Source organism: Pinus tabuliformis, chromosome 5_1 (assembly GCF_031772625.1).
Source record: "Pinus tabuliformis cultivar Carrire ecotype Pingquan chromosome 5_1, CPIR1, whole genome shotgun sequence".
Taxonomy (NCBI): Eukaryota; Viridiplantae; Streptophyta; class Pinopsida; order Pinales; family Pinaceae; genus Pinus; species Pinus tabuliformis.
Window position 1 is genome coordinate 887,752,552 of NC_142305.1, and position 20,031 is coordinate 887,772,582.

The 20,031-nt window shown below is 39.5% G+C and overlaps 1 protein-coding gene across 1 annotated transcript; it reads right to left on the reverse strand.

The window, feature by feature from the left end:
- Positions 1 to 10,629: 10,629 nt before the first annotated feature.
- On the reverse strand, positions 10,630 to 14,466 carry LOC149167654 (uncharacterized). Its single transcript, XM_089430550.1, has 2 exons — positions 12,810 to 14,466; positions 10,630 to 11,273 (listed from the first exon to the last, which is right to left on the reverse strand). The coding sequence occupies exons 1-2, from the start codon at positions 14,464 to 14,466 to the stop codon at positions 10,630 to 10,632; spliced, it is 2,301 nt and encodes a 766-aa protein (XP_089286676.1).
- Between the last annotated feature and the right edge of the window lie 5,565 nt (positions 14,467 to 20,031).

A 20,031-nucleotide genomic window follows, 5' to 3' on the forward strand; every position in this document is an offset into this window, starting at 1 on the left:
AGATCTCCCTTATGTGAAACAATTCTATTATCCTCTTTTCATTTGGAGTTTCATTTTGCGAGTTTGAAGAACTAGTGTTGGCAATGGGTTCTTTTCCTTTTAACTCCATGGTTGTGATTTTAGTCTCATCACCCAAATCCTATTGAGTGGTTGCAGTTGTCTTCTGTTTTCCCTTGTTGTTGTTTCTTTTTAGTTTCATTTCGGGATGAAGCTTCCAACAGTGAGCTTCATTATGACACACTCTGGAACAATGTTTACATATTGTTTTCTCTCCTTCCTTTTTAATAGATGCATTTTTCTTTGCCTTCCCTTTGAAATCTTTTTCTTTTCCTTTACTCTTAAATGGCTTTTTATTGCCTTCTTTTGGGGTGTTTTTCCCTCTTGCCTCAAGATGAGTGGCTTGCACACACACATCATCTAGATTATTGGGATTAAACATTAAGCTAGTATGCCTAAGGTAACTGTGTAAACCCCCTATGTACTTCAACAATGTGTCTTGTGACTGAAAATCCACACCTAACATCAAAGACCTTTTTCTGAATTCTTGGGTGTAATATTGCACATTTTGACCTTTTAGTTGTCTGAAGTTCTGTTAATTTATGATGGCTTTCTGCATATAAGCTAGAGGGTAGAATTGTCTTTTAATTGAAGCAATGAAATCATTCCAAGAAATTGAGTTCTTACCGTGATTTTTAATCGCCTCTCGGGTCTTTGATTCCCACCATACAAGTGTTGCACCCTCCATTCTCAAGGAAGCTAACTGGATCTTTATGTCATCCTCTTGAAGGTTTTGAATCCTGCAATAGACCTCCAACTGACGAATTTCTGGCTTAACTAAAGGTTTTGTTTAGCAGTCGTCTTGGCATACATTGTCCTATAGTTATTTATTAAATAAAGTGGCTGCTATTTCTAGGTTAACTTGGGTTCCGTGTTTTGGCAAGTTGATTCCTCATATGTTTTAATTGTAAATGCATATATTATAACGAAATATGATAATTTTTGTCAATTGGAATGTTTTGGTGATCTAGATCCCTTCAGGATATTCTTGTTGTGAATCTTATAGTGGTATCAGAGTTGTGCATCCTACCAGCTTGAGGGTTTTATGCATGGAACTTCGATGGGATTTATTCTCACGTTAACCACCAGTTCCATCTTTGGTGATCTTTAATAGCACATTAGTTTGCTTCTTATTTCTAGTTAATTATTTTTGGAGGTGTTATTCTTCTTGCAAGGCTTATTAGATTAGATCTGGGCCTATTGTACCAGATCTGCTGTTCTTCCCATTCAAATTCGATTTTAGGAGATGATATTTGTTGCAATGCCAACATTGAGAAGATTGTGGGAGAATATTTCATCAGATCGATGCCCATAGGGCATTCAAGAGGGACTTTAAGATTCACATTGTGGATCGGGAATTGATGCTCTCTGCAATCGAACAGAAAGGTCGATCCCTATGCACATAAACATATCCAACCACTAGACTCTTGTTGCAGACTCTTTGCCTTGAGGAGAAGGCCAAACGCCAAGAGTAGTCTCACTGCATAAGAGGGGAGATTGTGTAATGCTATGTGGTAGACTAGAATCCTTTTTAGCAGCAACGAAAATGGAATTATTTTTTCAATGCCAATCAAACTCAGTGAATAGGAAGACCGACTCCAATGAGGGGAGATTGTGTAATGCTATGTGGTAGACTAGAATCCTTTTTAGCAGCAACGAAAATGGAATTATTTTTTCAATGCCAATCAAACTCAGTGCATAGGAAGACCGACTCCAATGTGTGGTGAGGTTATTTGTCTCAGCCATTCATTTTGGATGGTTTTGCATAATAAAGTTTCATCTTGGATAGAGTTCCAATCAGATTCACACCAACCAATCAGCCTCACGACAATGGGATACAACACTCGGTGGAATCTAGTCTAAGGTCAAAGTTCATAGTGAGTTGAGCGGTGAATCGTGGGGGCCAAACATCAACGCGACAACACCACAGCACCAGGAGATCAGGGGGAGAGTCGAGCAGTGACATATCTATTGAATTAAATTGTATGCAAAAAAGAGAGGCCCCACGATCAACATGGAGTAGTTTAACCTGTTGGTGGGGTCCGTATCTCAATTTCATAGTTAACACGAGTCAGAAGTCAATTGTAGGTTGGGTATGGTTGTTGGCACAATAGCGTTAGCATGGTCGCATCATTGATCACATGACAACATTTTATAAAGTCAAAGGGGTCACACGATGGTCGAAGGGGTCACACGATGGTCGCATAGGCCACAGATCTTTCATGTGTTGAACACTGGACCACTGGGACGAGGGACCTAGCAAGTTGGGCACAGAGAGAATCGTTCATATAGGCTCATTCCAACGGGTAACTATAGCAAACATATATGTTTGTAGATTGAGTGACAGTGGAATTGCAACAGGTCACAAACAACCATATATTTGCCTATTTTCCATCTGATGTTCATAAGCTCATAGATCAAAGGTTAATGCTATTTTCATGCACATCAGGTCTACATGTTGTCACCTTTAAAGTCGAGTCAATTCCTTGGTGTGTTGGGTATTTGTAATTAAATAATCATCTGCCATTTGGTATAAAAACTTTGGAGCAGTGATATATATATATATATATATATATATATATATATATATATATATATATAGAATCCACCAACTATTGAAGATTTTGCTAAAATGTCTTTCCAATTATTACTGCAGAAAAATTCCTTCCAATGGGTTATTATTTTTGCAGCAGATTGTTCCTCCACTATTAGTGAGAATTCAAGCCCAATATAGATTAATTTATCAAAGGGGGTAAATCGATTTTATTGAAGAAAGTTGGGGAGAGAGAAGGAAGGCTAAGCCATAATGTCATCATTTTACTTTTGGAAACACCTCAAGAATCGACATGGTAATACATCAGTTGGTACTCTAGGATACAACACTTTTGTAGATCAAAAATGGCAACTAATTACGGATCTGAAGCAAGAGCAAAACAACAAGCCTTTCTCTCGGAAGGTCCATGCTATCCTTCAGCAGTCAAAGGATATCCAGAAGGAAGATGTAAAAAGCAAGCATCTCTTTGAACTTGGATCCAAATTGCAGTATACAAAGTTTGAAGATGTACTCTTACAGTTGGACACATTAGATATGGATTTGTCCGTGATAAAGCAATCGGATTTGAAAAGGTCAGGTTGGACCTTGAAGCCAACAATGATTGCTTTAATACATCCCCTATTCTTGGAGCATTATTGTGAAAATGTTAGACTCACAGTTTCCTCTTGTCTCAACAAGATCATAGCTTTAACTTCGCCACTACCATCTTACAACAATGATATCATGAGGGATATATTGCGACTGATAGTAGAAACCCTTCAAGGATTGAACAACATCATGCTTCCTACCTTTCAAAAGCAGCACGACATTCTAGAACTAATGGCAAAGTTCATCTTTGGCACATTCATGCTGAACCTAGAATGTGACGAGTTGATCTTTCAGTTGCTCCAAAACTTTTACACCAGTATTACATCAACTCATTCAGACCATGTCAAGACATGCATGCAAAAGATTGTGTCCCTATTCTTAAAAGGAGATGTCGACATATGCAAGATACTAAGATCCAAATTGTTGACCATTTGGAGGAAGGAACCAATGGTATCACTAGTCGCCTATGATCTAGTCGAGAAGTTGGTCATGCAAAACATAAAATTGCTCAGAAGGGTGCTAACTAGGAAGGAGTTGAGAAGGATTGATGGAGAAATGAAGAACAAACCTGCAACAAGAATGAACTAAGGAGGATAGGACCGTGCTTTATCTGCAAGGGACCTTGGGCCCTTAACCATTCATGTCCAGGTGATAGGAAGGAAGAAACAAAGTCAAAACAAGAGGAGATTCCTTCGGATCATGGGGAGTCTTCTATAGTTGGGTCTATTGATCTTTAGGATGGTGGGCAGTAACGTGAAATTATTCAGGGAGACTTATAGGATGACAAGCATTTGGAAGTGCATGAGGAAATTTTACCCAGTGGTATTAATGAGATAGATTTCTATACAATTGAGTCCATAGGTATCCAGGGGGTGTCCATAAAGAATATGAACAATCAAGTATAGATAGCAGTCCACCAATCCATCTATGTTCGACAAATGGAGAGGATGAACAACATATTGTCTTCAAAGATGGAGGAAGCCAAGGAAATTTGAATGAGGAGCTAGCAATAATGAACCAATATGATGAGAATGATCATGAGGAGCAACATGAAAAACATAATATGCAAAATGAACCATTCCTAGAGAGTCGGTCAAAGGCTCAAGTTGAAGCTATGGCCATTGAGCATCTGGTGCAGACAAGTACAACGACATTCAATAGGGCACCAAAATTGTCAGTAGAGGACTTTTGGGGAAAGATGATGCATTTCAAGACAAATCTTATGATGTTGAAGTAGAGAGTCTGGGAAGTGCGAGACACCACAGTAGAATAGGAAAATTGAGGAGCTCATAGGAGTATGTGTCGAGTCAATGACCAAGCTGTCTATTGTTGAGGAAAGACTCGAGTCTCTCACAAGGCAGCAAGAGGAGTACAGTTGGGAGTTCCAGAGCAACCCTCTACAAGAGTACATAGATAGGGCTTGCAACACTAGTAACCCACCTTTATACATTGAGGATAGTAGAGAAGAATTCTACAAATGGATCATGTGGGGTGACCTAGTGGAGCAACATAAGTTGAGCATTAGGCAACATCAACATAGTAGAATTATTCTATGTGCAGGCATTCATGCATTATGTCTTTCCCACAATATGTATTGGCGAGAGGTTATGAGTTGGAACTTTATTGTTGGGATACTCTTAGCCAAGGGAATATTGCAACTTGAACACTTAAGCACAAGCAGTGATGGAGGGCTAAGATGGTATCATTGTGCAGAGTTACTGCACACCTCTTATTACTCACCAAGCCATAATTTTTTATTATATGGTTGCATATGTTTAATCTAAAGCACTTTAATACTCATTGAAGTATTAGTGTAAATGTAAGTATTGGCTCATATATACAGAAGAGAGTATTGTCTCATATTATGATAAAAAAGATTAGCAAATATATGCTTAATGCGATTCAACGGGATGGTAATTATAATTATTGGTAATTATATATAGAAGGAATCATAATTTTGTTTAGTATTAATTATTGATATTATTTATGGGAAGAAAGAAAGAAAGAAATTATTTTAACGTCCACGAGGCTAAAAATAGCCTATGGGACAGATTGATTCTTCATCTGCTTGATGTATTCAGCCCTTTTTCTGTGAAGCTTTAAAATAAATTCTCCCAGCTTCTTGACAAATCCCTCGCTAAATAGACTATCCAAAGAGCTAGCTACCAGCATATCTGCATAACTTTCCCTGTTGTCTTTGAAGGCCTCACATTCTAAACTAAAATGTTTTTATGTTTCCACTTTTCCGGAAGAACAAAAAATGCATACTCTTTCCTCCCGCACTTCCTTTGGCCTTTTCCAGCGCCCTGTTTCACAATGGAGTTGATGAGAATTAGTCCTTAACTGAGCAATAAGAATTTTGGCTCTCTAAGAGATATTGGCCTCTATATATGCCTTTAAATCAAATGGGAAAAGTGTGGAAACCTATGTGGATAGATGCACCCCTCATTTTTGCTTCCCACACACTTTGCTCGTCATGATGTGAACACATTTTATATTTCAATGGTTGTACAATTGATGGTTGTAAAAAAGCCACAAATAAAACACAATGCAAAGTAAAGTAATCATCAACTTAGTTTCATATTGGAAGACAGAACATTGAGCTGGATATCACCATTACACATGGAATTAGCTTTTGTTCTATTCAATAGTGTAGCGCTTTTCTTGAATCCTAATGTAATATGACATCGCCAAAACATTATGCCACCGCCACAACTGCATGTGCGCTTTAGGAGTAGAGAAACTTTTAATGTAGTAGCCTACTCAATTCGTAACAATTTACACATTACAATGCAACAATTTATTGAGTTATAATTCGTAACAATTTACACATTAAAGGTGAAGATCATCAAACATTTATTTATTTTTTTATGTGAATTTGTTAAAAAAACTAGGGTCACAAATTCTAAGGATTTCGTGGGTGCGATTATTCTTGATGTTACACATTTCATATTGTAAACCATTCATCTAATATTTAATTAAGATTTATTCAAGTTACAAAACATAACAATTCGCAATTCATTACTTAAAATTAAATTATATTTATTTTAAACCCATATAATTTATATTTTATAATGGTAAATGTTATTAGTTGATATATTTTCAAAAAAAATTGGACATAAATAAGTAGTGATTTTATTAAATATTTGTCGTCACAATAAATACAATAAATACACGGGGAATTTATTACATTGTCATTTTTCTATGGGATTTTCTATTGAGAAAATGACTAAATTCATGTGAAATAGATATCATTGTTTTCCACAAGTACTACCACTGATCCCTTCTACATGTTTACAAGAGTAAATTCTTACGTATTGCGAGCATAAGATAATGCAAAAGCAGTACATTGAGCTATTTGAGAGGTTTTTGGAGTAGAGAATTCATTCAGAGTTGGGATCTTGAAGCCAAATTAGAATCTGTTTCGGGTTCTCGCTTTTCTTTATTGGATTTCTTGCCTCTTGTGAGAGATGGTTCCACTACATTCGAAGATAAATATTTTTCAGCACTAATTCATGCCCCAAATTTTGCATGAGCTGCTCTAATTGCCATAGCTTTCTAGTGAAACTTTGGGGTAGACTTCTTCATCTCCACAAGAGCGGAGGGTGTCAATTCCAATGCTCTTGCCTCAAAATATGACTTTGGATTTGGAGGGTCAACCCATGAAGGGGATTTCTTTTCATTTTCCATTGGCACTTCTGTATTTCCTTGATCCTTATTTGGGGTTTCATCCATAGGGATATCTTCATCTTGTTCTGGATCTTGAAGAACCTCAAAAGAGTTTTTGTTGAAGGAAGGATCTAGATCTACATCTTGTGGTTGTAACCTTGTTTTGTTGATTCCTTCTTTTCTTTTGTGCTAGTTAGAAACTAGCCTCCTTAGGAACAGGGGTGGGTCTGCTCATTTTTTTTTTTTTTGTTGCGGGTAGTTTTTGGAAAAGTGCCCATGAGAATGACAAATGATGCACTTGAAAGGAATCTGTTCATAGTCTAATTCCTAGATATAGCTCCATTCTCTTAGATTTATCTTTATGGCCTCCGTTAAACCTTTATGGAGGTTTACTTTAACACATATACAAACACAAGAAAATTGACCTCCTTTTGGTTCTGCTTTATCCAAATAATGACCCAGCTTGTTTCCAATGTTTTTTAGTGCATTAGGCCCCCAAAGATGAAGAGGAGGTGTGGCAGTTGGACTCGCACCAACACGGTAGTAATCTCATAATATGGGTTGAAGTTCAGAGTCCATGGAGTGATAAAGAGGCCTCTAGACCCCATGAAATACAGTCTTGATCTGAAGATCAAATCTCTTTTTATTGAGAAATAAAAATACATAAAAGCCCCTTCCTACTGCAAAGAAATTTACTTGACCTTGAAGCATGGGGGGGCATTGTTTCGCGATCCAAGATTCAACAGATTTTGGGTTTGGCCACAAGCCCATTAACTTGCCAAGCAATGCTTTTTCTGAGAGGGTTAAGGCTCTCTCACATGGATATGAAGGAGAGAGTTCTACTGTAGGGATCTCAACTAGTTTCTTCACAATTTTTTAGGGGGGAGAAGAAGTCCCCCGAGGTTTTTGAGCCTACTCCAGGGCTCTGAATGCACCCTCTTCCTTCATAGCATAGTGAACAAAGACACTATTCAAATGCACTAGCAAAGAGCAAACGATCAACAATGGAAAGGACTGAAGCTACGAATCAAGGGGTCTAAAGCAGTGGAGCCACACACTACAATGTGATCCATGCATCTACGATGTCTTTGCATAATGAGCTCGAGACGATATCCCTAGACATATTAAAAACCTACGGCTGCTAGCGAAACCCTACCTACCAAATGCCAAATTCCGCAAATCACATTTTTCAATATTGAAAATAGATTTTATTATTCATGTTATACATTTTCAATCTTATATAAAATTAAACTTTACATTTTATATTAAAATAATTTTTTATATTTTATTTTTAAAAAATATTATATGAAAAATAAGTATAAAAAAATAATATACTGAAACCCTTTTACTTAAAAAATAGTAGTTTGCAAGTTTATTTGGAGAATTTACTTGGAATACTCATGAAAATATAAAGTAAATGTGAGTACAAAGTCTTATGTTCAAATCCTAAGTTGTTTATCTATGGTTGTATACTAGGGACAGCCTAATTCACCTTAGGGTTACCACAAAAATATAAGATTGATTCACTTAGAAATGGTAATGGTAATAACATTCAGAATTGCCCAATGTCGTATAAGTACAAAACCAATCAAATTACCCATTCTAAATAATAAAAAAATTATAAATTTATATATAAATAAAACAAATGGATGAAATTTTATATTATATATATATATATATAATAAAATAAAATTAGACCATCTGCACATTTCTAACATTTCTATTTCCCTTTTGTAAAAGGTAATATTAACTTTCTTTCCTGTATAAAGTGTACCCGTAGTTGTCCTTGACTCTATGTTCTTTGAGATAAACGTAATAATTATTCGAATGCGTCCGTAGTTGCCCTAGATTCTGTGTCCTTCGAAAGAAAGGAAAAACAGACCCGGTATAGTTTTAAGAGATATATGTAATAATTATTTTATGGAATAAGAATTTTTATTATAGATGTGTTTTAATCGATAAATATTTAGTTTTTTAATTATTATTGAATATCTATTTTGTTTGTTATTTAATATATAAATAAAATTAAAATTTTAAAAAGCTGTTTAGATATTTAGAGTTCATAAAATTCAAATTTATAATTTGAAAATAATTATTATTTGGAATCTATATATTATATAACTTTTTTTTTTTTTTTGTGTAAATCAGCAGTTATATATTAATTCATAAAAATACATAGGATACAAAAGATCTGTACATACAGACAAAGTGAAATCATCAACGCATGCTCAAAATGATTGTAAGCAGTTGAACCTATTTCTATTAAAACCGAGGCTAACCACACAGGGCTGCCTAACGAGGGGCCTAAACTAGAAAAAACCACCACTTTGGGCTGCTTGTCAGTAATTCCAAAAGGAAAGAGGGCCTGGAGGACCTCCATAGCTACGACAGAGAGATACAAAAACAAGAGAGAAATAAGAAACTGAGATGCCATTACAGCTTCAAAATCACATAGTCTTTACTGGGCGCACTTGGGCCTGCCATTGCAGTCATGAACTCGGGCTGCTGAATCCTTTGCGGAGTGGGGCGCTTCACCTGGCTGGTGTCTATTACCTCCGCCGAGACTTCCATCGCAACATTGGAACCCTGATGGATGGAGTGCCTGAGGAGATTGATGAGGACACTTAGCTTTTGCGAAAGGATTCTGACTTCCTGAGTCAAGGCACTGAAATTGAACTCCATGGCATCTAGCTTAGCCAAATTCTCTGTAGAAACAAGGGAGATGGCTTGGTGAGCTCTCTTGATATCTTCAGCCTGCATGTTGAGCGCCTTGGCCAGCATGGTCTTCATTCTCCACATTTCTCCTTGGGTTCGAACGAACTGTGTTGCTCTTGTAGTCGTTGTACCTGGATCAGAAAGCCAGTCCATTTCCTTCTCCAGAGCCTGAGCGTCCAACCGTTCTTCCTCCTCTGTAACCACAACTTCGAGCTCTTCTATTTTGCGTTTTTCTCTCTGAGTGGTCCGGGTTTCATAAGTCTCCTGGGCTTTCTGCAGGTCTCGGTTAGCGGAGACATTCCGACTACCCTCACACGCCATAATGTAATTGCAGGTTGAGGATACAATGAAAATCCTAGCAGCACTGCAATTGTTAAGAAAAGAGCCAGGAGAAAGTAGTGTTCTGATCCCCTGGTTTGACGCCTTAGATATAGCTGAGGGTGGTAAGGTTTGGCTTGAGATCTCCCACTTCTCCATCGGAGATATGCTATTCATGCCATAATAACTACCATTACGGTTTCCCATCTCCTGCTCATGATGTTGACTCAGAGACTTAACTCTGCCACGCTTGAGGCTATTGGTTGAGAGCCATGTGTCCTCCCCTGTGTCCTGCTGACGGTGCTAACAATATTTTTTGTTAATTGTCCTCCTCGTTCGATGAACTATGTAGGTGACAGAGGGTGATGGAGACTTTTCAGAGAACCAGACACAGAAGCAAGCAAAGCGTTGAGGACGAAGAGTCGGGCGAGGAGTAAAAGATGTAGGAGCTTTTTGGTGAAACACTATAGATATAGAGGAAGAATGAGTGCCACGGTTGAGTAAGGCTTGCATATATCCCCGGAATTTGGCTGAGTTACTTCTCTTTCTTTTCTAGCGTGTTTGCCCCTGCCTGCTATTCGAGGTAGCGGATTTGTCATGCTGGAGTTTTCTTGTCATGGGCCACGTGACAATCATTCTTCTGCAGGATTTACTTCATCTTCCACTGCAGGTGATGGTGTCTGCCCTCCCCAATCCATTTCGGGATATTATGATCCAGGACGTGAGCCTTAAAGGCTATCTTCATTCGCTATTAAGGAGTGTCCCATTGAACTGCTGCTCCCCTCCTCCCTGTAACGAATGCCTTGTCTTAAAATATGTAAACATTGATCTCGAAGTTTTGTGCATGTGGCATCATGCCAACAAGTGTCTGGGTAGGTAATGAGGTGATCAATCCCGTAGTTGGCCAGACAATCGGCCATTGCATTTTCCGTCCTTCTTACCGCTTGCAGAATGATTCCGTCAAGGCTTGAGAGGTGCTCTGCTATGAGCTCTGTGACCTTGGCCAACCTCCAATCCTTCGTTACCTTACCCGGTTTTGATCCCATCTGCATTTTTCTTGTGGCACTCATAGCCAAAAGAGAAACCCCTTCCACCATTGTAGCTCCTTTTCCCAGACGAATGAGTATTCGTAGCCCTTGTTCTAATGCTGCGAATTCCATCTCATTGTTGGTTCCTTCTCCCAAAGGTTGGCTAAAAATATGTTGAATTTCCCCTTTGTAATCTCGGATGACACCTCCTATACCTGCCGGTCCAGGATTGCCTCGAGAAGCCCCGTTGAAGTTGAGTTTGTGAAAGCTTGTTGGTGGTGGTATCCAGACATTCAAGGAGGGGCCTTGTTGTTGTCGCGGTTCAGATGGACTAGAGATGGTGCCTGCCTCAATTCCAAAAGTCTACAGAATTTGTAAGTCAGTCACTGAGAGATCTTTGTTCTATTCTGCTTTCCATCTAGTAAGAGTCGTTTCCCTCATGTTTTGCAGTATGGTGGCTCTGATAACTTCTATGGTTTTTGCTTCATTTTGAAACACTCATCTGTTTCGTTCTTTCCAAACCGACCACACTATGAACCTAGGGATTAGTTTCCATAATGTATTGACTGTTTGGGATTTGGAAAAATTACTTCGCCAATTCCCTATGCTTTCCTGTATTGAGTCTCTATTTCTGTCCGTGCTTCTGAATATGGTTTCCATCCAGTTCCATAGGCTTTCTGTCCAGCTACAAATATTGAGGAGATGATTCATGGACTCTTCCTCATTTTCACACAGGGGGTAGCGTGAGGGGCCTATGAACCCTTTTTTTCGAAGGTTCTCCCATGTAAGAGTTCTTTTGTGCATCAAGAGCCAAAGAAATGTTTTAATCTTCGGCCATAGTTCAACATCCCATACTCTGTTATACCAATTGACTTTTTCCCCTTGGTCTCTTCCTTCGATATATCCTCTTGCTTCTTTGAGGGAGAAATTACCCCCCTCGAGCTTGCCCCAACGCAGTTGATCTGCATCATAAGCATTTCTTATTTTCCTTTTAGCCAGCTCTATTTGCAGCACCCTCATAATGTTGTCCTCCTCTTCTGGTTGCAATGTATCGTTGAAGATCCACTGTTGCCAAGCTTGATTAGTGTTGTTAGGCCTCTAGTAATGATTCACGGTTATCTTCCCTAGTTCCTGGTTTCTTCTCTGAATGGTGAGGAAATCTGGGCTTTCCAGCCTAGGTAATTGCTGCCATGCATCCTCCCAGAATAGAGCAATCCGTCCATTATGGACTTCCCAAAAACTCTGTTCCTGAATTATGCCTCGATTATTTCTAGCAAGATTCCAGATTGGAGATCCGTCTGGTGGTTCCTGCATCCTGATTAGATTTTGAGGGTTGTAATTAACTGCATACTTAGCTTTCCAATGTTTGGCCTAGGGTATGTTCAGTTCTTTAACCCATCTCCACCATAACTTAGCTCCACAAGCTCGGTTGACAGTATAAGGGTCCTGAAGATTTAACCCACGCAGGTGTTTGGGTTTGCAGATCTTGTCCCATGCCATTAAAGACTACCTCTGTTTAACTAAGTTTCCCGACCAAAGAAAGGTTTTTTGTATGAGTCGAATTTTCTGAAGAACACCTTTAGGTGCCAGGAGAATAGATAGCATAAATTGAGGAATAGCCTGGAGGACAGATTGGGTGAGGACAAGGCGTCCTGCAAAGTTAAGGGTCCTATGAGTCCAATGCTGACAATGCTTTTCTAGATTGGTGATTATTTTTTCCCAATGCGCATTTTGCGAGGGTTTGTCTGTCAGTGGAATGCCTAGGTATCTGGACGGGAGGTTACACCTCTTGAATCCGAGGACATTAGATAGGTTTTTCTGGACTGCTATGTGTGTATTAAAAAATAATATGGAAGATTTAGCTAGATTGAGTTCCATACCTGAAGCAAGGCTGAAACGATTGAGAATGTTTTTGAAACCAAGAGCTTCTTTGACTGAGGGCGTGCCATGCAGCATTGTATCATCGACAAACTGCTGATGAGTGGTTGCAGGGCACGCAGGCAGGGGTTGGAGTCCCTGAATCAAGCCATCCTCTTTAGCTTTTCTGATAAGCCTGCTAAGACCTTCCATTAGTATCACAAACAAGAAGGGGGACAGGGGATCCCCTTGCCTGATACCACGAGAAGGTGTGAACTGGGCTGTGGGAGCTCCGTTAACCAGAATTGATAATCTGGTAGACTTAATTAGGGCTAGGATCCAAATTATCCACTTCTTCGCAAAGCCAAAGGCAGTAAGAATAGCCTCCAAGTAGTGCCAGCTGACTTTATCATAAGCCTTCGACAGATCCAGCTGCATTAGCATGCCAGCTTTTTTCTGAGTTTGGAGGGTGTGAATCATCTCTTGAGCTAGCAATATGTTATCCATAATCTGTCTCCCTTCTACATAACCAGATTGTTCTTCCGAGATGATTCCTGGAAGAATTGTCTTTAGTCTGTTAGCTATGACTTTAGATATAATCTTGTACAGAACATTGCATAGAGCAATTGGTCGAAATTTCGACGGAGTGTTTGCTTCCTCCTCCTTTGGTATAAGGGTTATGAACGTAGAGTTGAGAGATTTTAGGATGGAAGAAGAGCGTCGGGAATCCTCCACCACTTCCCAAACTTCTGTTTTGATTATATCCCAGCAGGCTTTGTAAAAGTCGATGGTGAAACCATCCGGTCCTGGCACCTTACCATTGGGCATTTCTTTCACTGCTTCTTCCACTTCTTCCAAGGTGATTGCTCGATTTAAAGCCTTGTTTTGATCCTCTGTAATAAGCTTGGGAATAGAAGTCATTAGATCCCTAATGGCTTCCTCTCTATCAATGTTGGGTTCCAAAGCTATTTGGCTGAAATGGTTTATGAGAAGGGCTGATATTTCATGATGAGTTTGCACAGAGGTCCCCTGATCATCCTTTATTCTTAAGATTTTGTTAGCACTCCTGTGATCAATGGCAGATCTGTGAAAGAATTTTGTGTTCTTTTCACCTTCCTTAAGCCACTGAATTCTAGATTTTTGCTTCCATAGAGTTTCCTCCTGTTGACATCTAGTCTGCCACTCCTGCATGAGCTTTTGTTCTATGTTTCTTGTTTCTTGAGTAATATTCCCCTGGATCCATTCCTTGTGAATCTGTTCCAATTGCTCCTCCAACACCTTCTTTTCTTTAAATATGTTGCCGAAGACTTCTTGATTCCAGGATTTTAACCTGGTTTTGATATGTTTAAGTTTAGCTTGGAGCATGTACATTTTAGTGCCTCTTATACCTATCGGTTCACTCCACCATTGTTTTATTTTCGATGTAAACTTTGGATGACTGAGCCAAAATTTTTCAAATCTGAAGGGCTTATTCCTTGGTGTGCCCAGGATGGCCGCATTCATAATTATGGGCCAGTGGTCCGACCCTCCACTAGGTAGTATGTCCGAATCCATAGTAATCCCTTCCAGAAGGATGGTTTCATTTACCAAGAACCTGTCCAGTTTAGAGGCGATTTGCCTATCACCCCCTCTTTTATTGTTCCATATGAAAACTCCGCTCTTTGGGATGATGTCTACCATCTTTGCTGATTTGATAAAATCTTGGAAAACTTCAGTATCCCGGTTGAGCGTTCTGATTCCTCCTTTTTTTTTTCCGTAAGCGAAGTAATCATATTAAAGTCTCCTCCAAAAAAAGCTTTTTCTTGGGGATATCTCTGCTGCAGGTTGGATAGACCTCTAAGAAATAGTAGTTTTTCCTCTAGGTTTTTAGGACCATAGACATTTGTGCAAAGATAGGTGTCGGGATTCCCTACAATTTGGATTTCCATTGAGATGTGAGATCTGGCCGCTTCAGAAGATATAATTTGGATAACCTGAGGATTCCAAAGAATGGCCAAGCCCCCTTCCCATCCATTACTTGCTATTTCCAGGCATTCCATCCTTTTGCCCAGTTTTTTAATGATGTTTTCCATTGTTTTGCTGGAGCATTTAGTTTCTTGAAAAAAAATCATATCTGGTTGTTCCTTTTTGACTTTCTTCTTTAATAACCTCTGCTTCTTTAGGCCATTTAACCCTCTAGCATTCAATGAAAGTACTTTCTTAATAAATGAATTTTTAGGAGGTTAGTGTAAACGCCTCAAGGGCTTTTATCTTACTTGAGTTTAGGAGAATTTGACCGAGCCCTTGTAATGCTTCATTGTTTGTTCTTCGTCCTCGTTTTTTCCAGTGCTTTGGTGATCCGAATTGGATCCATGAAAATTATCAAAGTACCATGACTGTATCAAATCAGGACCAACTTCGAATTTATGAACACAGAGTGATCAGGAAGACCTCTGGACAGTGGCAGTTTGCAGCCAGCACGGAACGATGAGGACCTCGGTCAAAGCGCGTTGACTGAGGCCCATGGAGATCGCGCGGGAGGCAAAAGTGGCAATTGGGAAGCCCGGATCGGGAAACAGAGGGCATTTCTGATGCGCAATTAGTGCTAATCGCGCATCGCTGGGCAAAACCCCTCGAAAAGGAGAAGCCCTGAGCACTCAGTCGCATGGGAAGCCAGGAAACCGTAGGGTAAGCACTAAGGCGAAAGGCAGGACCCGCGCTCCAAAACCAGTAGTATATCGGAGGCATCCTCGGGCGGTAAGTGGATTTGGCAAAAAACGAGCGATTCCATACATTGCGCAACGCGTGTCTGGCAGATGAGAGAGAAAACCGCCTCTCATCACGCACTAACGGTCGAGCAAGTCAACCGCGCGAAATGAGCGAATGTCGTAGGATCTGGGGGCCCCAGATTTGACGGTGGAGATTGCACCCGATGGAGGAACCAGATTTGACAGGGGATTAAGCCGCGGCATAGAGAAGTTTGACGTCTGATTTGACCGCTGAGTCGGCAGATGAGTCATTCCACAGTGTAACTGAAGACCCGAACCGTTAAGGAAGAGTTGGCGCAGTTCGTGAGAGGACAAGTGGCCACTCCCTGTGAGACGTTGGCAATGACGCAGAGGCAGGGAACTCCAAGCAAACAGTAGCAGGCGAACCGAAGGGGTGGAAGAAGAAATGAACAGTCGAGGATAGATTGGCTTTAAGCCATGAACAGACACAAAACAGAATACAAAGACCGAGAGAGGAGAAGAAAAACAGTGAAAGAAAAGGCGAAAGAGACAGTGAAGCAAGAAGCAGAAAACAGATAGCCAAGCTTACCTTAGGCAGCATCGAGCAGACAGAAAGCTTGAAAGGTTCAAGAAATCCCTGAGAGGATCTGTTGGGAATTGAGCACCACATTAGGCTCCTCCCATTAAAGACCAGAGAGGTCAAGACTTGGTAAGGAAAAGAGTTTGTGCACTCTAGTGGCTTGGGGGATCCAAGAACCACCCTACCAAACCTTATTTGTTTCAGGAGACTCAAATTGAGCTCCTCATTGTAAATCTCTGCTTCAAAGACACAATAAAAAGAAGGCCACCACTGAGAGCTGGACCGGAGATGTAGCCTTGGAGAATAGGGTGAACTCCTTATTAATTGTTGTGTTCTTGCATTTGCTTAATGTGTTTTCCTTATTGTTTTCCATTTTCCAGTGTCTGTGTATTTTGCAATCTGATCGATCCATTGCCTAAAATAACATAGACACGCACACTAGCACATGAGTTTGTAATACCTTCATTCATTAATTAATTAACTGAGGTCACTCACGAGTGATTTTCAGATCAAGTGGTATCAGAGCTCTAGGTTGTAAGGTTAGACAAGCTTGTGTTGTTTTAGCTGTTGAATGCTAACTAGATCAAAGCTCAAATTAGGAGAAGGAGAGTTGGTCGAAACCAATCCTAAAATTGGGAGAGTCTATCCTTAGAAGACAATGTCAGAGGAAGGTTCTATGGGACCAGACCCTCAATTCATAGATAGTTTCCTAGCCATAAAGTCCATGGTAGAAGAAATGTATAAAGACTTTAGAAAACATAAGGATGAAGATTCATCGGGCTCTAAACAAGACAAAGGACAAGATAAGTCTCATTTCCATGACCACTCAAAAGGCAAGGGGAAAGAAGAAAGCTTCCTCACACCTCCTAATAGCCCTGTACATAACAAGAAGGCATCTTTCATTAAACTAGATGTTAAATTTGATTTACCTATATATGATGGAGAGTTGAATGCAGAAAAGTTGGACAATTGGATTAGGTAAATTGATGTTTATTGCAGAGTGCAGAGTATCGACTCAGACAAGAGCAAGATTCAGCTGACAACCCTACATCTTGGAGGCACTGCCTTGGTTTGGTAGGAAGGCAGAACCCAAGCTGACATGAAAAGACATGGTAAGACTATCTCTGTCTAGAGTGAATTTGTTTCTGCAATCAAAAAGCAGTTCTATCCATTGGCCTACATGCAGCAAGCCATAATGAGTTGGAAAACTCTTCGGTAGTTGAAAGGGAAAAGTGTGCAAGGGTACACTCAAGAATTTAGAAAGAGAGCATTGATTCTAGGAATCTCATTAGACTCACCTGAGACTTTGTTGAAGTCCATTGGTGGTCTACACAGCTACATGAGGTACACTATCCTCATGTTTAATCCCACTAGCATAGATGAGGTATTTGTACAAGCTACTCATCTAGAAGCTATAGGAAAGAATGGAAGTCCAGAAGTTGGGGGATCATCCCAACCCACTGCAAGCAAGAATAAGGAGAAAAGAAAGCAGAAATGGAAAACAACGAAGGCTAACACTGCACAGAAGAGCAAAGCTTCATGCACTCACTGTAAAAAGGATGGGCATGATGACGAGCACTGGTGGATTCTGCATCCAGAGCTGAGACCTAAGAATTTCGAGGGCAAGAAGAAGAAGAAGATTGTTGCAGCTATTCAGAAAGATTTGGGGTCAGACTCGGGAGATGAAACAACTATTGCAGCCACAAGTATAAAAGATTGTCTGCTTTAGAGAATGCTGAAATCAAGAAGCAGGTGTAGGAGTTGCTTGAGAAAGGGTTCATCAGACCTAGCACATCACCATGTGGATCACCAATCGTTTTCGTGAGAAAGAAATATGGCTCGTGGAGAATGTGCATTGATTACCGAGCACTGAATAAGATAACAATGAAAAACCGTTATCCCCTTCCTCGCATAGATGATCTTTTGGATCAATTGAAAGAAGCTATTTATTTTTCCAAGTTAGACTTGCCCAGTGGATACCATCAAGTTCTAGTTGCAGAACAAGATGCATGGAAGACTGCTTTCAAGACAAAGCAGGGATTGTATGAGTGGTTGATTATGCCTTTTGGCTTAACTAATGCTCCTGCTACTTTCATGAGATTAATGAATGATGTACTCAAACCTTTTCTTGATGATTTTGTTATTGTGTATCTGGATGACATTCTGATATTTAGCAAAACATGGGAAGAACACTTAAAGCATGTTAAGCAGACACTAGATGTTTTGAAAAGAGAAAAACTTTAGGTTAAACTCTCAAAATGTGAATTCAGCAAAACATCTCTGAATTATTTGGGTCATATAGTAGGGGGTGGTGAATTGAAGATAGATCCCTCTAAAGTGGCAGTCGTTGTGAATTGGCCTAAACCCAAATCTGTTACAGAAGTTAGAAGCTTCTTAGGAGCAACACAATATTGGAGAAAGTTCATTTCTAACTTTTCCTTAATTGTAGCTCCCTTACATGCTTTAATAGGATTGAACAAGGTGTTTCAGTGGAGAGGCAAACAACAAAAAGCCTTCGACACCTTGAAAGAAAATATTATTACAGCACCTATATTAGCACTGTCTGATCTTCAAATACCATTTTAGATCCAAACAGATGCCAGTGACTATGCCATGGGAGCAGTGTTGACACAGCATGGTAAACCCATATGTTATCATTCTGAGACATTTAATTCTGCAGTAGTTAACTATCCTACATATGATAAAGAATTGTATGCATTAGTACAGAGTGTGAAAAAGTGGAAACATTACTTAATGGGCAAAGAGACAGTAATACATACTGATCATCAACCACTTCAATATCTACACTCCAACACTAAGTTGTAGAAATCAAGACACTATAGATGGATGGGGTTTCTACAACAGTTTCATTTAGTCATCAGATATAAAAAGGGCATACATAATAAAGTTGCAGACATGTTATCTAGACCCATTATAAATGCATCTACTATACTTAAGCATAATTTTGTGTTACATGAGAGTTACATTGAACAATATGCTCAAGACATAGACTTTAAAGATGTATATGCAACTTTAAGTCAAGGCAAAAGAGTAGAAGAATTGGACTATCATGTAAAGGACCGACTCTTATACCATTGTGGGAAGTTATGCATTCCACAAACTGAAAGAGTAAAGATAATTCGAGAAGCACACACTTCTCTGATATCAGGTCACTTTGGGATAAGTAAAACAGTTGCACAGCTGCAAAGATTTTGTTATTGGCCAAAAATGAATGAGACAGTTTCTAGATATGTAAGAGGGTGTACTATGTGTGCTAAAAGCAAGCCCAACAACAGAAAACTAGGCTTGTACACTCCATTACCAGTTCCTTCTCACCCTTGGGAAAGTGTTTCCATGGATTTTGTTGGAGGACTGCCTAAATCTAGGAAAGGTCATGATTATCTGTATGTTGTTGTGGATAGGTTCAGAAAAATGTGTATTTTGATACCTTGTAATAAACAGATAATAGCTGAACAAACTGCAAAACTATTTTTTGAACATGTATGGTTTTATTTTGGATTACCCACTTCCATTGTATCTGATCGAGACACCCGATTTGTGGGGAAGTTTTGGTCAAGTCTGTGGGAACTGATGGACACCAAACTGAATAAAAGCACAACTTTTCATCCATAAACTGATCGCCAGATAAAAGTAGTTAACAGGACAATGATCCAGTTACTCAGAGGATATTGCAGCAAACATCCTAAGCTTTGGGATGAACATTTGTGTTATGTGCAACATGCTTACAATAGAGAAAAGCATTCTTCTACACTGAGATCTCCTTTTGAGACCTGTTTTGGTTTCACCCCAAGGTCTCCTTTGCATTTTGTCTTTGGTAAAGACACCATAGTTGAGGGACATAATGATGTGGACAAGGCAAGTACGTTCATTGAACAAGTCCAAGAGATCCACCAGGAAGTACAGGAGCAGCTGGAAAAGAGCCAAGCCAAATACAAG

Excerpts from the sequence above, each read along its gene's own strand:
- LOC149167654 (XM_089430550.1), bottom strand. The coding sequence starts at position 14,466 with ATGGTAGACATCATCCCAAAGAGCGGAGTTTTCATATGGAACAATAAA. Across the intron at positions 11,274-12,809 it reads TCGTTTCAGCCTTGCTTCAG|GCACCATCTCTAGTCCATCT; the intron begins GTATGGAACTCA and ends GAATTGAGGCAG.